Genomic DNA, 13,786 nt, shown 5'->3' on the forward strand with positions numbered 1-13,786 from the left:
CAACGCAAGCCGTTACAACAACTTGCGCTGGAGGGCGCTGGACTTAGGAATAGTATGATTTACTATTCCAACTCCAGCCTACGTAACAGTAGGGAAGGTGTTGGAATAGTAAATCATACTATTCCTTAGTGTATAGCGCCATCCAGCGCAAGTCGTAACGACTTGCATGATAATGGCCACGTTGTAAACGTATTGCGGTGTGAAGACCACGATGGAACGGATGTCTCCCATCTGTTGGTCTCTCGTTTCTAATAGGATGATCTAAGGTTGGAATGTCGGGAGTGAGCTTGCCATTACACTCCGTATTTATCAATATCAGTGACATGTCCATGATGGGGATGGAAAATCTACTGTTAAAAAACTGTAGTCCGGATCCTCCATAAATTAATGAGCAATTCACTGGACTCCTCATAAAACGAGGAAAGTGAACATCAGCAGTTTGCAAATGGTCTTCTCTTTTACTGTAGCCTCAAGATAAACATCGTGCCGACCTCCAGAGATGGGCGCTCTGCAATAGCAGGGCAACTTGGGCCCTTGAAAGCAGGGTACCATTTTTCTTGATGTGAAGCATATTCACATGGTTAATCCTGCCTCTAAAGTTTGATTTAATCTTAGGGTCGTTAGGATGCCTTGAAAATGTTTCATACTCAGACACATATAGAGAGAAAGATTTGACTTACTTAAAAACAAGATCAGAACCACCTTTCTTTTACTTTAAATAAATCTGATTTCCAATAAATATTTCTTTGGAAATAAACAAAATTACTCCACTGAATTGAAAAAGAAAACCGCATTTCATAATCTTGTTCATAAGCAGCCTTTTTCAGTGTGGGAGAATCCTGTGAAAATGCCCATGGAGGAAAACTCAGAATCCAAGTACCTTGTTATTCTAGGACAGGGAAGCAGTTGGAAAGGTCATACTGGACATGCTTTCCTGATCTGTGATAGTTGTTGTCTCGTCCATCTTTCTATTTCTTTTTCTGCTTTGAAACCACATAGCACGTCCGATGTTGAGAGATATATATTGAATTAAGCTTAAGCTGATTTATACGCTGCCGGCTGCTGCACACCTCCTCACTGTAGGTAAGCTCAAGTAATGGCAGTTTTTGAGTTTCCATTTTGCCTTTGGATTTGTCGTAGGAATTTCACTTTTCAGTGTTTTACTTTGTTGGCTTCAAGTGGTCAAGAGACGGAACTTGATACTATTAATAACAAAACTGTTTTGCATTCTTAGCACAAACTTGATTGTAGTAATATTGCTAACTAGGTTACAAAATCAAATGTGATAGACCATAGTCTGATTTTTGAGTGAATGGATCATACAATCCTCAAACTAATACAGAGACACATAAAACCTTCTTGCTTGCAAAAAAAAAAAAAGTTTTCCTGTTTTGTTTGCTCCACTATAGTGCCTATTCTTTGTGCAAGGTTTGCTTGCTCTTCACAAATTCCACTATTTTATTTAAAAAACTAGCAATCTTGTACTTATCTAGATGAACAACATGCTCCTCTGCTATAATTTGTTGCCTCTCTAAATTGACTTTCTTCTATTTCTTGAAGGTGTGATCTTGGGTGCTGCCTGATTCCCTGTTTATTTGATGAGTTCAAAGATGTGACACACTCCTGTCCCAACTGCAAGGCCTACATCTATACCTACAAGCGCATGTGCTAACGGCCCATCTGCTCTGATCATCGCCTGCAATGATGTCCACCCCGCTCAGTGCTCTCATGCTGTTTTGCCAAGCGGAAGTGTCCAGCCTTGCTATTCAGCTGAGTCGCTCCCTGTTGCTATCCATGTTGAAGAAGCTGGGAATGCCTTATTTCCAAACTACGCTACTGGGGAAATATGATAAGGTGTAAAATATGACGTAACATCCTCAGGAACATTTAGAGGTTAAACATTTCCTTCTCTATTACTCTAAAAGTATGTTAGTGAACTTGGATTCTGGAGACTATGAATAGGAACCACTGTTCCTCCTAAGCGGTCCTCTTGGAAGAAATGCTTTCCTGTATTGCACTGGATGTAGGATAGTTATACATTTAACATGTTATACAGATGCTGTGACCTGTACCTGCAACATTTTCCTATGCAGATGCAATCCTTGCTTTAAGACACCTGCCTGAAAAGGTGTATCCTCCAGCATGTTAAATTTGATGAACTTTACTCTACGGTGGCTTGAAGCACAGACTATCATCTACACCCTGCCATGAGTGGCCGAAGTAGCTTGTTTCTTCTCGTTTTAACCAAAGTAGAAGATGAAGAGTGTCCAGTTGCACAATTAGAGTCTGGCTACATGAGATGACCACCAATTTCATCAACTCGCCTGATGGTCTTCTGTGACCTGCCTGAGCCTAACCTCACATCACAGAGCTCATGTGATATGCTTCATTGGTTTCATTCATCATTCTGCAATTATGCAAGCCTCAAAACTGAGCTCACCTCATCCATGAAACCCTCTCCTCAGTGTGGTGTGGATCACCATATCTTTGTCATCAACCTGTGCAATGCAAGTTGACTCCTGACATCCACTTTATACAATGTTATGTGAATTGTATGTCACAGAAGACAGTCAATTTATGCATAAGACTTTTTATCTAAGCTCACGTAAGCCACAGCTATGGTACCTCTGTTCATCGATCCCACTGTACCAGAACTAATTTTACGCATCACACCTTCCGTGTGGCACACTCAAGTGTGATGCTACACATCTTCTGTTGATCAGCCCATCCATATTGTGAGCTCATGTGTAATGCTTCTAGGCTCATTTACTTCACTGGCCCTTCCTAGTCATGTCATGTATGGTGCCTGACAAACCCATAAATAGACAAATACCTGCCCTTCCTTGTAAGCTTGCTTGGTATGCCATAGTAGGACAGCTACTGGAATAATGAGTCAATCCATGAAACGTTCCGTCTAAGCCTGCTTGACGTACTGTCCATGCCAAATCATCAGATGCCTTTAAGCATGAGCACCCGTATATCACCCAAAGAGTAACATTATACCATTTCATTTATCAGCCTTTTCCTGTGCAGTTGCTTGTGAAGCCACTAAGCTCATTTCATTTATTAGCTCTCTCCTGAGAGCGCATGTTGCAGGATTGAATCTGTTCATGAACCCTTCCATTGCATTACACAGTTGAAATTCTTAGTCATCTGCTTATGCTGAATACAACTCAACCAAGCAAACTGTAGTAAAGTAAGTAATGACAGAACTGAGCACCTTATATTCATCAGAATGTTCCGATAAACTTGTGTGACAAACTTAAATCTGTCCTTGGAAACTTCCGTCCAAGCTTTCATCACATGGCTGAAACTGAGCCTTTAGCTTGTGTGTGTGACATCACATATAATAGGTCTGCAGTAAGCTTAAAGAAATTCATGTGAAATAGCATCTTGTATAATCTTTTTGTTTAGTTTATCACTCCTTCTTGACAAGCACAAAAGTAGCTGTCCTTCACTGATTCATCTCTTCCATTTCCCATGGTCTCACATGACTGACATAGTTCGGCTGATTTAATTAATGCACCGGTCCAAACAAGCACAATCAACCAGCTCTGCCCTCCCATCTCATGTGTTACTTGCCAAATGTCCTGCTTCCTATGATTGAGTGTTTGGGATAGCTTATCTTAGAGCTTCAAATTCTGTCTGCAAACTCACATTTAGACATTTCAAAGTTAGTGTTGACCCTCAGCCTTTCACTACAGGCTCTTGGGAGACATGCCTACATATATCTCATCTTTCATCCCAATCCTGTGAGATTTCCATCTGTGACCCCTGAGCATCATGCCCTAATGATGTACACACTTTACCCGAAAGCCTTTACCAGAATCTAACATAACATACCTCGGCTCATGTCAGCCACTGAGCCTTAGCGCTTTAGTTATAGCACAACAGGCCATAGTTCTGACTCATTCTTCAGCTGTGTTCTGTAAGGTGGCACAACAAACAACTAAGCTCAGCTCATCACAGCCATCAGCCCTGTTGCATAAGCTCACATATGACACAAAACACTGCTCATCTACCTTCACTTCCTTTCAAGTTTGCATACGACTTCTTTTCTCATTTCATCCACCAAATCCATTCTTATGCACTTGTGTCATGTCTGTCCTATCTTGTGATCTCATTTGCAACAGTCCTAAACTACTACTTCTCAGAGAAAGACTAGACAAGAAAGGGGACTAAAACCTAGGATGATCCTCCCTAAGTATACACAAGTCCAAATAAAGAACATGGAAAAGCACTAACAAGCTAATCCAATTGTCAGCGAAAGCACCAGGAATATCCAAACATGTGCAATTTGAAAATATTTTGTTTTCTTTTTGTATCATTGGAAGTGTGTCAAACAAATGGTAATAATAGCAAAAAAGACAACGCAGCCAGTACATTCAATATGCCTGACACCTCACAGAAACAGCAAAAAGGAGGGTCCAATTCAATTTTATGGACACCCCTACAGACTTCTCATCCAGCCCAGCCAATCTCCTTGTCTATCATTCTTTTTTCATCAGCTGCTTCAGCTCACAAAGAATGATTTCCGCCACATATAATATTGTGAAACCAGCAATTCATTGTCATTTTTATTACCGGAGCTCATTGGATATATTTTTTCACAAATCTTGCTACACAACCACCAGCGGCTTATATTTCGGTAGAGTCATCTGTATGTGCATATAGTTAGTAACATTTGTGAAGCTAAACTCATGGAGCAAGAAAGTGCAACCTCTGGTGTTTGCGGTCCTTCATCTGCGCTGCTCCTTTGTTGTGTCTCTCAGACAAGGCATTGCTCAATACAAAGAACAACAATAGCATGATGGGGTTGGCGGTTGCATGTCAACATGTATATACTCCCTCCAATTAATGCATTCAGGGAATTTATAAAGTCTTGCTTTGTTGCCTTTGGTCATGCTAATCTGAACCTTAGTCCTGCCAGATAATTTCAACTTTGGAGAAAGTGGGGATTCATCTGTCCCTTTGAATTTCAGAAAATGAGAACGTGTACAACTTGTCCATTCCTGGTGTATAGGTTTATTTTTAGATCTAATTTAAAGACTATGACCATTATGTGTCAACATATTTCCCCATAGACTCAGAATAAATACAATCCTTTGATAAATCATGTGCTATGTGCCTGAAGCTAGAAGAGGATGTACCCAACAATAGATTTACCTTTTGTATGGTTAGACATTCTCCAAGATTTATACCCAGTTATGTAGACAACCTCAGGTAATCCTTTGGGATACTTAAAGTAAATTTAGGACTACCATTTAAAATAAATGCTAACTAACCAGGAATCTTTGAATTTGGAGATGGCATTATATAGCATACATGTAAAGTATCCAGGAATGAGCATCCAGCATACATTACTTGCAGGTCTGTAGATTCAAAATTGGGGAATGATGATTCTGGAAGCATATCTGAGGATCTGAAATATGCACTTTGGCCTTTGCATCCAAGAGACATACTTATAAAAAAAAAAGGCCCAGAATGTGCTCCCTGCATGCCTGCAGATCTTGGCTGTAGCAAGATTTAAAATCCTGGAAATGCACCCTGGCATGAAGGTCCAAAGTGCATTATCACCAAACCCAAGTTGCATGATATGTCGTGTGTATCAAAGACTGGTTTGGGGTGGCCCAACCCCTTTTGTGTGCTTGCTAAAGTTGACTCAGTCTTGGGGATGGACTTAAATCCCTTAATATGCTGTTAATCCTTTGACACAGTAAATCATGTAGGCTGTCAATTTTGTGTACTCAAATACCAATAATCAAATGGGGCTTCAGTGCATGCATTTTAGTATTCTTTCACGTGTGCTATCATCATCATACTGACTTCTGTTAATCATTTTCTCTTGGGTGTCACTTAAGCAGACCCGTATATACTTCAGATGTAAGTTTGCATTGTTTCTGGTAACAGGTCATTGTGGTCCTAGTTGTGGAGATGGCATGGGTATCAAAGTAAAACCAAGTTAATAGGGAAAGGCACGCTTCATTCATTTTGCAGCACACACAAAAGATAGAGCAGTAAATGCCCCTTATTGTGTGCCCCACTTAAACGACTGTAGACAAAATGTCTCTCTAATCTACAGCTCTAATGGGGAAGTAAATCCCTTCAGATATTACTTCACAAATGCTAAAAAATGCGTACCAAGCTCCTGCACCTCAACAATATGGAATTGGATCCTAACTTACATCGTGTCATGCTCTACCAACAGTATAAAAGCAGATGTGTTGGATCACAGTGTACCAACTTTATAGAAGTAGATTCCAGTCATGCCACACTACAACATGATTTTTTTGTCTCAAGCTTTTTTCCCTATATGAGAGGCTTGAGGCACAGCAATCTCTTTAAGCACAATAAGATGCTCAGGAAATTCCTTTGTTCTTGTGTACTCTGCTCATTCTGAGATCCAGCAGCCAGTGGACAGGACTAAGAATCCTTTTCTCAATCTTAATGGCCTAGACTTTTGACAGCTTGTGCACATTCCCATAGCTCCAGGCCTGGCTACCTTTCGTTATAGGTGAAGGTTTTAGGATCTTTGACTCCCTGTCAGGCAATCATAGGATCACGTTTACTTCCTCAAGACCCCAGAATGTAGTCTTTACCATTCGTTGTTATTGAAGTACTCTGATTCCTTCTCACCAGGCCTCCTCCTGTGTTTCTGTTGTACAGTGTGACTCTTTTTGTTCCGGCTACCTTGATGGCACAGAAGTCACGTCTTGTTTTTGTCAAGGACATGTTGGGAGAGAAAAGCCAAGAATCTAAGAAATGAACAGAGACAAGAATCCAAAGTCACTTGATGCTTCCTAGGATAAAGAAGTGAAATTCTTGCATGCATTAGCGGAAAAGTTGTAACAAAATGCTTCAAAGCAACTTTGCAAGCAAATTCTAAAGCTATTTTTGGTCTCTCTAACTCTCTAATCACAGAATGTGATCATCACTGCTGGATTATTTTTCTACTCTTTCCTTAGACAGCAGGGCAGAATTTCATGTTAACTTTAAGTAAGGCACACTTCCAACCCGGGCATGTAAATCCTGTTGCCAGATTTGTAAATGTTTTAGTGACTGTACAGAAATAGTTCTGTTTATCGCTTCATTGTACCCAAGAGTGGCCTTTATGGATGTTCACTAATGACCTCGTGAACTTTAGTGGGATGTCATTCTTGGGTCTCCCAGTATTGAAGCCATTTTGTTTCCAGACAAAAGCATCTTGCGCATTAGCTTTCTGTAATTGAAAAGCATTTTTAACCTTAAGGACTTAAGATGCACAACCCGTTTTTGCATGCGCAAAATGGTTTGCAAACCCGTTTGCACATGCAAAAGCCTGTTGGGCCATGTACATAGCATATTTAGAGAGTCTCAATTTTGGACCCCTTCCCCTTTGCAAATGCATGCAAAATTATTTTTTAAGGGCAGGCAGTGGCCCTTTTAAGGACAAAGGGCTGCATTTGGGGAAAAAACTGCTTTATTTCAAAGCAGTCCCAGACATGGTGGTCTGCTGAGCCCAGCAGGCCACCATACCTGGGAGTGCTGGCATCCCCAATGGGCTCACCAATTGCGAGAGGCTCATTTATATTAATGAGCCGCGCAATTTGCGACCCAATTGGGAATCGCAAACAGTGTTTAACACACTGTTGTACATTTCATTTAGGCCTCGCAATTTGCGACTTGCAATGTGTCGCAATTGCGAGGAGCTAAATGAAATGGTTGTGCATCTGGCCCACAGTCTTTCTGCATTTGCTCATAGGGAATTGTTTCTGACTGACAACACCACTGCCCGCAGTGCTTTATTTCAACAAGCAAGCAGACAGATTCTCACATCTGGTATGCCTCCCTAAAGTAGAAATGAGTTTGCAATCCCTTCAACATCACGTCTCTGTCAACCGTTCTGGCCAGGAATTTAAAGGCTATAGCACTTTGCTCTAGAAGACTGGTGCAGTCAATCCACTTGCCATCCTCCAGACAATATATTTGCTTATGGAATGGGTAATTACCACGATGTCTTGCAGGGGCTGTTTACATACACTTTTCCAATTCCATCTTCTCTCCAGGGTTATTGTGAAATTCATGATGTTCCCACAATGCCAGAAATTCATTGAAGCTTGTTTGTGGCCAAATTATACCTACTTCTCTGATGGATTTGGAAGCAGTGTCTCTACCACAATTGCTGTTTTATAGGGGGCTATTTTAGCAGCAGTCACCTGGCTTGATTCTTGACGCATTAGCCTATGGTAATTTATGATGCAGGGTGTCTATATTCAGAGAAATCTGGACATCCTCCTTCCGACCTGGAACCACCGTCTAGCGAGACAATATAGAAACGAGTGGCTCGTTGAGCTTAAAGACTCTACATCCTTACTATGATCATAGCCTTTCAATCTTTCTTTGTCACCTAGCCATATCTCATCCTTTATTTGGCAGCCATTGAGCCCATTGTATTTCCAACAAGGGATGACTTTCCTTGAAAAATGGTGTCCATAAGAATCATCTTGAGTAGGCTTCTTCGTTTGTTTCCCCCTCATCAAGGAAGCCAAAGCCACTACAGTTTTCAAACTTATGACCACTATTGATCGAAAAGTAGTTACATAGTCAAATGGAAGATATTATTTTTCTTGTGGCTGTCAACCTTGCTTGGAGGATGAGCAAGTAGTTTCTTCTGAGCCCCTATTCCAATACTGCCCTGACATACCTTTCAACTATGTTTTTCTATTTCTGTGAACATTCTGGCGCGCTGTCCTGCATCTAAGACATCCAATGATTCTTTTACAAATAGTAACTGTGGTATTACTCCAGCCCTATGGTATATAGTGATGTGATATGATAATTTTCCTTCGCTGTTATCTATTGAGATATCTTAACATGTGGAGTTACAACACACCAGTCATGGAAGAATGTCTGTTCTCACTGGAAATTTATTCTGGAACAGCTTGCTTCTTTATACCAGTATCACATTAGGTCAATGACAATTTTTTTGTCCATTTCTCTTTTTTAGTGGTCTCTCCCATAAATCTGGGTACGGTGTGCTGATCCTGCCTCTCTTCATAATTCCCTAGTAGGAGCTATGGGACAGTTTTCGTTGGCTCTCATGCCTTCCCAAAGGGGATGAAAACCTTAGGAATATGCAAGAATGCAAATGTGCTAATGAAACTTGCCAACACTTTAAGCTTTCTAGAACTTCGTACAAATCTCTGAAAGATTCCTACGCATCAGAGTAGCATGCCTGAACAGAGTGGATGGAGATGATACCCTTCTTACAAACACTGCAACATTGCACCTGTGAAAAAATTGAAGTTCAGATCCAGAGACCATATTAACCTTGAACACGTGGGGCTTTATTACACTAAGTGCCCCAGTGGCTCAAAGGGCATGTGCACCTGATTTCTATGCCTGCTGGCACATTGATATTACAAAAGGGGCTGTGGATGCTTTCTGTAATATAGATCGCACCGTGCATGTGTAATTCCTGTGAAATCCTATAGGCGTTACCTCTTTGCAAAGGGCGGGGTGTGGCCTCATTCAAATGAAGGAAGATTTTGCCTCTGCATTGGTGCCACATTATACATGTGGGCACAGAGGCAAAGGAGCTATCGGGAGCCACACTGATTGTGCACTACGAGGAGGTGGTGCACAGTCAGTGTGTCCCTCGGAGGGTGCCCCTTGTTAGGGAGGGGAAAGGAGTCCCAAGGGTATCTCTGCCCCATCCCTTATAAAAGGAGGCTGTGTTGCCACCTTCACTGTGAAAAATTGACTGGCTGCTTTAAACAGCGTTCTGCCCTTCAATAATGCACTGTTCCCATTGCAGGAGAGTTTTTGTGTTTGCCCGGGGCAGCGTATTTACTGTATTAGGATGCACAGAACTGGTCTGCGCCCGGTGCACACAGGTAAAGGTGTGCCTCAGCACAGACCAGGGCAGTGTGCCCTAAACATAATAGGGGCTATGATGTTAATGAAAAGATTTCCCACCTTGCAAGTTAAGTAGGATGCCATGTTGCAGCTTCACTTCTCATGATAATTTGATAACAATGAGTGACAAAACACTCAATTTCTTCAAGTCTTCTCTTGCAGTCAGGAAACGGGAGAAATGTCTCTGCATATTGTAATACTTGCAGTGAAAATAAATTCAACAGGCCTATATGAAAGCACAGTTCAATTCAACATGGCTGCCAAATGTTCTTCTAATGCTTAATGTGATTTAAAGTTCTTTGTCAGGTATGCAGATTCGGGCTTTGTAACTGCTGAGAATCATCGCATATTGTGTTTTATCTGTGAGTGGAAATGATTTGGGTGGGAAATGCTCTGACGATACTCCTGTTATTGAAACTTGGTTAAAAACAATGCGATCGCCCTACTGTTCAAGCAGTCTTTGTGAGATCGGTCCTACTTTACAGCCATATTTGCTATGCCACATCCAATGCTGCAACTCATGGTGAGCCAGGCTGAGCTCATTATTTGGTGATTAGCCCACCCTAATTTAGCACTTGTCTGATAATTTTCGAAACTGTGTTGTAACTGAATGATATCAAGGAATACAACACAGATGCCAGCTTGTATGGCATTTGTTAAACAGTAGTGTAGTTTTTGTATTTAATAAAATGCATAGATATGCACCTTATATTCCTGATGTCTATCTTAACAGAGCATGGCGCCCTGCAACTGTGAGATTTCTTCTGTTTACTAGTTTGTCTCTCAATAAGTTAAAAAAAACTCAAAAACCCAAACATACCCGCCATACTGTTGTTTTTTCATGACTATGAGGGCATATGTGACCTATATAAAGCACTAAACCCAAACCTTCAGATGCTTGGTGGTTAAACTTCACATTTTTCATTCAAGCTGCCATACTTTTGAAATATCAGTAACTAAAGTATTTTACTGTCACTTGTGTAGTGCTTGCTACTTTTATTAGGACATCATTTGCCATTCTCAATTTGCACACTTGTACAGACCTGGAAGTACCATCATTTGATTGTGTCTGTTCGTTGTAGGTGCTCTAATGTGCGTTAGGATTGAAAAATTTCCTAGCTGTCGTAACGGAAAGTTTCAATTCTATTAAGGATATGGAGGCGAGGATTAGACTTTTCCTTCGCTTTTTATTACCAACAGCTTTTTCAAAGCAACATTTTTTAATAAACTACATTTCCCATGACATATTGGGGATATTAACAGAAAACAGTCCATCCAATCGGAGTGCCTAACTGAGCATTACGGTCCCTGCAGACACTATCTCCCTCTTACTTCCTGCAAACACAGTCTTTCCGCACGTAGTCTACTCCTGTTTATTGGGCTCCAATCCTGGAGTAGAGGTATAAATAAGGTGTAAACTTACCCGTCTCACATATGCAATCCAATTGCAACATGCATAGAACAAATTTTATCATCAGAGGATAAGACATCTGATCTCGAGTCAAAGCATTAAACAGTCCAAACTATTGAACAATCCCAAATGTCACACTCAACCATCATTGTTTCTCTTACAACCAAGAATCCACATCCCTATGTCAGGGTGGGTGTCGGTATATGACCGTATCGGGTGGGCTAATCCTGGCCTCCATGTCCTTAATAAAATTGAATCTTTCCGTTACGGCAGCTAGGACATTTTTCATTCTATAGCAGGACTCGGAGGCTAGGATTGAGCTAGTTTAAAGCTGGTTTACTACTACGTTTGCCAGAGATGACACCAGTTTAAAATAGAACTTTTTAAAAGTGGAGTCAGATGACCAAACAGCAGTATTGAGGATGTCTTCCAGTCTCGCTCCCAGAGAGAAAGCTTTGGAGGCCATAGCGCCTCTCACTGAATGTGCCCCAAAGTTTGTTGTGTTAATGCCTGCTCCTTGCATTACCCAGCTGATCTATCTGACAATCGTAGGGGAGGAAACCAGTCTGTGAGGTTTAGTCAAAATCAATCAACAACTGTCTTTCCCCATGATGATGGAACTCCTCCGTGACCATGTCATACATTTTAAGGGCATGAACCACACATAATTTCGGCACTCCTGGAAACCTTGGGTAAGACGCTATTCTGGAATTACATTTTGTTCTGCAAGCAATATGAAAGGTCTACCCTTCTGAGGTGAAGACTACCTGTAATGTCCAAAGCTGGAACATCTGAGACTATGTGACACGAAATGAGACATATCAACATTGCCAGCTTCGCTGATAACTGCTTTCTAGACAGATACCTATTAGAAGGCCAGGACTTAATGGAGCTACAAACCTTATTCACATCCGTTAAAACAGAGTATCAGGGTTTGGGGAGAAGAGTTAATCTGATACCCCTTAGGAGCTTGCACACTAGAGGATGTTCTTCCACCGTATGCCCGTCCACGGGCAAATGTCCTGCCGAGATTGCTAATCTGAAAGTGTTAATGGACCGGTAGGCCAAGCCCTGAATAGCCAGGTTCGCCAGAAAATTCACAATCTGGATGATTTCTGTCCCCACGGGATCCACCTTGTGTTGGACACACCAGCACAACCACCTAGACCAGGCTGATCAATACCTTCTGGTGGTGCTAACTGCCCAGGCTTTGGCAAGTAACGAGGCAGCCTCTGCTGAAATTCCCGGGACTTTCCATTGTTCTCAGCAGTGCTCCACGCACTAAGACGTAGGGAACCCTCAAAAACCATGGGATGAGGGTCGCCCTGAGGGTCCCTCAGGAAATCCAGACCTAGGGGTAGAGTGATTGGAAAATCCCAGGAAAGTTCCATCATCACTGGAAACTAGTCTTGCGACCTCCAGATTGGGGTGATCACAATCCGGTCCGCCCCCTGACTGCGCACTTGAGCATGATCATCGTGAACGAAGGGAACACGTAGGCCGTTCCATGCTCCAGATCTGAAGGAAAGCGTCCGTGGCTACGGCCTGGGGATCCGGTCTCCAGCTGCCATACCTGTCTGTAGGAGATTGGCATCGACTGCATAGTTGCCCCCAACTTTTGGCTGATGTTCTGACTGTTTTATGACACTAGCCAGGCTGTGGCCCTGCTATCCAGGACCCCAGCCTATCTGCTTCCTCTCTAAACTGATGTGAGTACTCTAGGTACATACCAATTGGATACTGAGGACACCCTATGAGCCCCTTGTAGATGGTACCCTAGGTACCCAGGGCATGGGTCCCTCGAAGGCCTACCAGGGGCTGAAGCACTCATTGTGCCACCCCTGGGAGAGCCATACAAACTGACACCACCAGACCACTACTGTAGTCTGGGTAAGGTGGTGCTTGCACCCCTTACAGGGATATAGGTATCCTGTATCCCACTTAAATACAACACATGTATCCTCATAAGTCACCCCTAAGGCAGGCCTTGCTAATCCTACAAGGCAGGGTGCTGATATATGTGTGAGGGGGAGCCCCTACCCGAGTAGGACCCCTCTGCAACTTTCGTAAAAACTAATGCGAGGTTGTTTGTAGTGCAGCCATACCATATACTCTTAAGCGCATTATAATCAATCGCGATAGCATGCTAATTTGAGAATGGCTGCACAGAACCATTTTGTGTTTGGTGTCAAACATCTTGGAATCATACTCCCAATCCAGTCATTGGAGAGAGGGCATGATTCCACCCTGCTAGTAGGGTGATATAGTAAAAGCGGTTGATTTTAGACACCAATTTAAAAGAGCACACGTAGTACAAAATGGATGCTACCCGCCACCCACACGATTCTGGCTGCCTGTTGCTGGGCAGAACTCCAGCCACGGCAGCTGGACAATAGGGATCCTGTTGCAGGGAGGTGTCCTCACCTCCCAAGACAGACTATGTGGATTGGAACTGGGTGGGTGCACCTTAGGATGTCT

The 13,786-nt window shown here is 42.2% G+C and overlaps 1 protein-coding gene and 1 long non-coding RNA gene across 3 annotated transcripts in view; one reads left to right on the forward strand and one right to left on the reverse strand.

The window, feature by feature from the left end:
- The window catches only part of CDIP1 (cell death inducing p53 target 1), a 227,848-nt gene extending 217,134 nt beyond the window's left edge, over nucleotides 1-10,714 (forward strand). For both annotated transcript variants that reach the window (XM_085628407.1, XM_085628408.1), the window contains one exon: nucleotides 1,561-10,714. In XM_085628407.1, the coding sequence (XP_085484533.1) occupies nucleotides 1,561-1,672 (112 nt within the window). In that variant the 3' untranslated portion in view covers nucleotides 1,673-10,714. The remainder of the gene's footprint in view (nucleotides 1-1,560) is intronic.
- LOC146790061 (uncharacterized) overlaps nucleotides 6,656-13,786 on the reverse strand; it is a 127,735-nt gene continuing 120,604 nt past the window's right edge. Inside the window, exon 3 of the long non-coding RNA XR_014969520.1 lies at nucleotides 6,656-6,755. This is a non-coding gene — a long non-coding RNA (uncharacterized LOC146790061). The remainder of the gene's footprint in view (nucleotides 6,756-13,786) is intronic.

Source organism: Triturus cristatus, chromosome 10 (assembly GCF_964204655.1).
Source record: "Triturus cristatus chromosome 10, aTriCri1.1, whole genome shotgun sequence".
Classification (NCBI taxonomy): domain Eukaryota; kingdom Metazoa; phylum Chordata; class Amphibia; order Caudata; family Salamandridae; genus Triturus; species Triturus cristatus.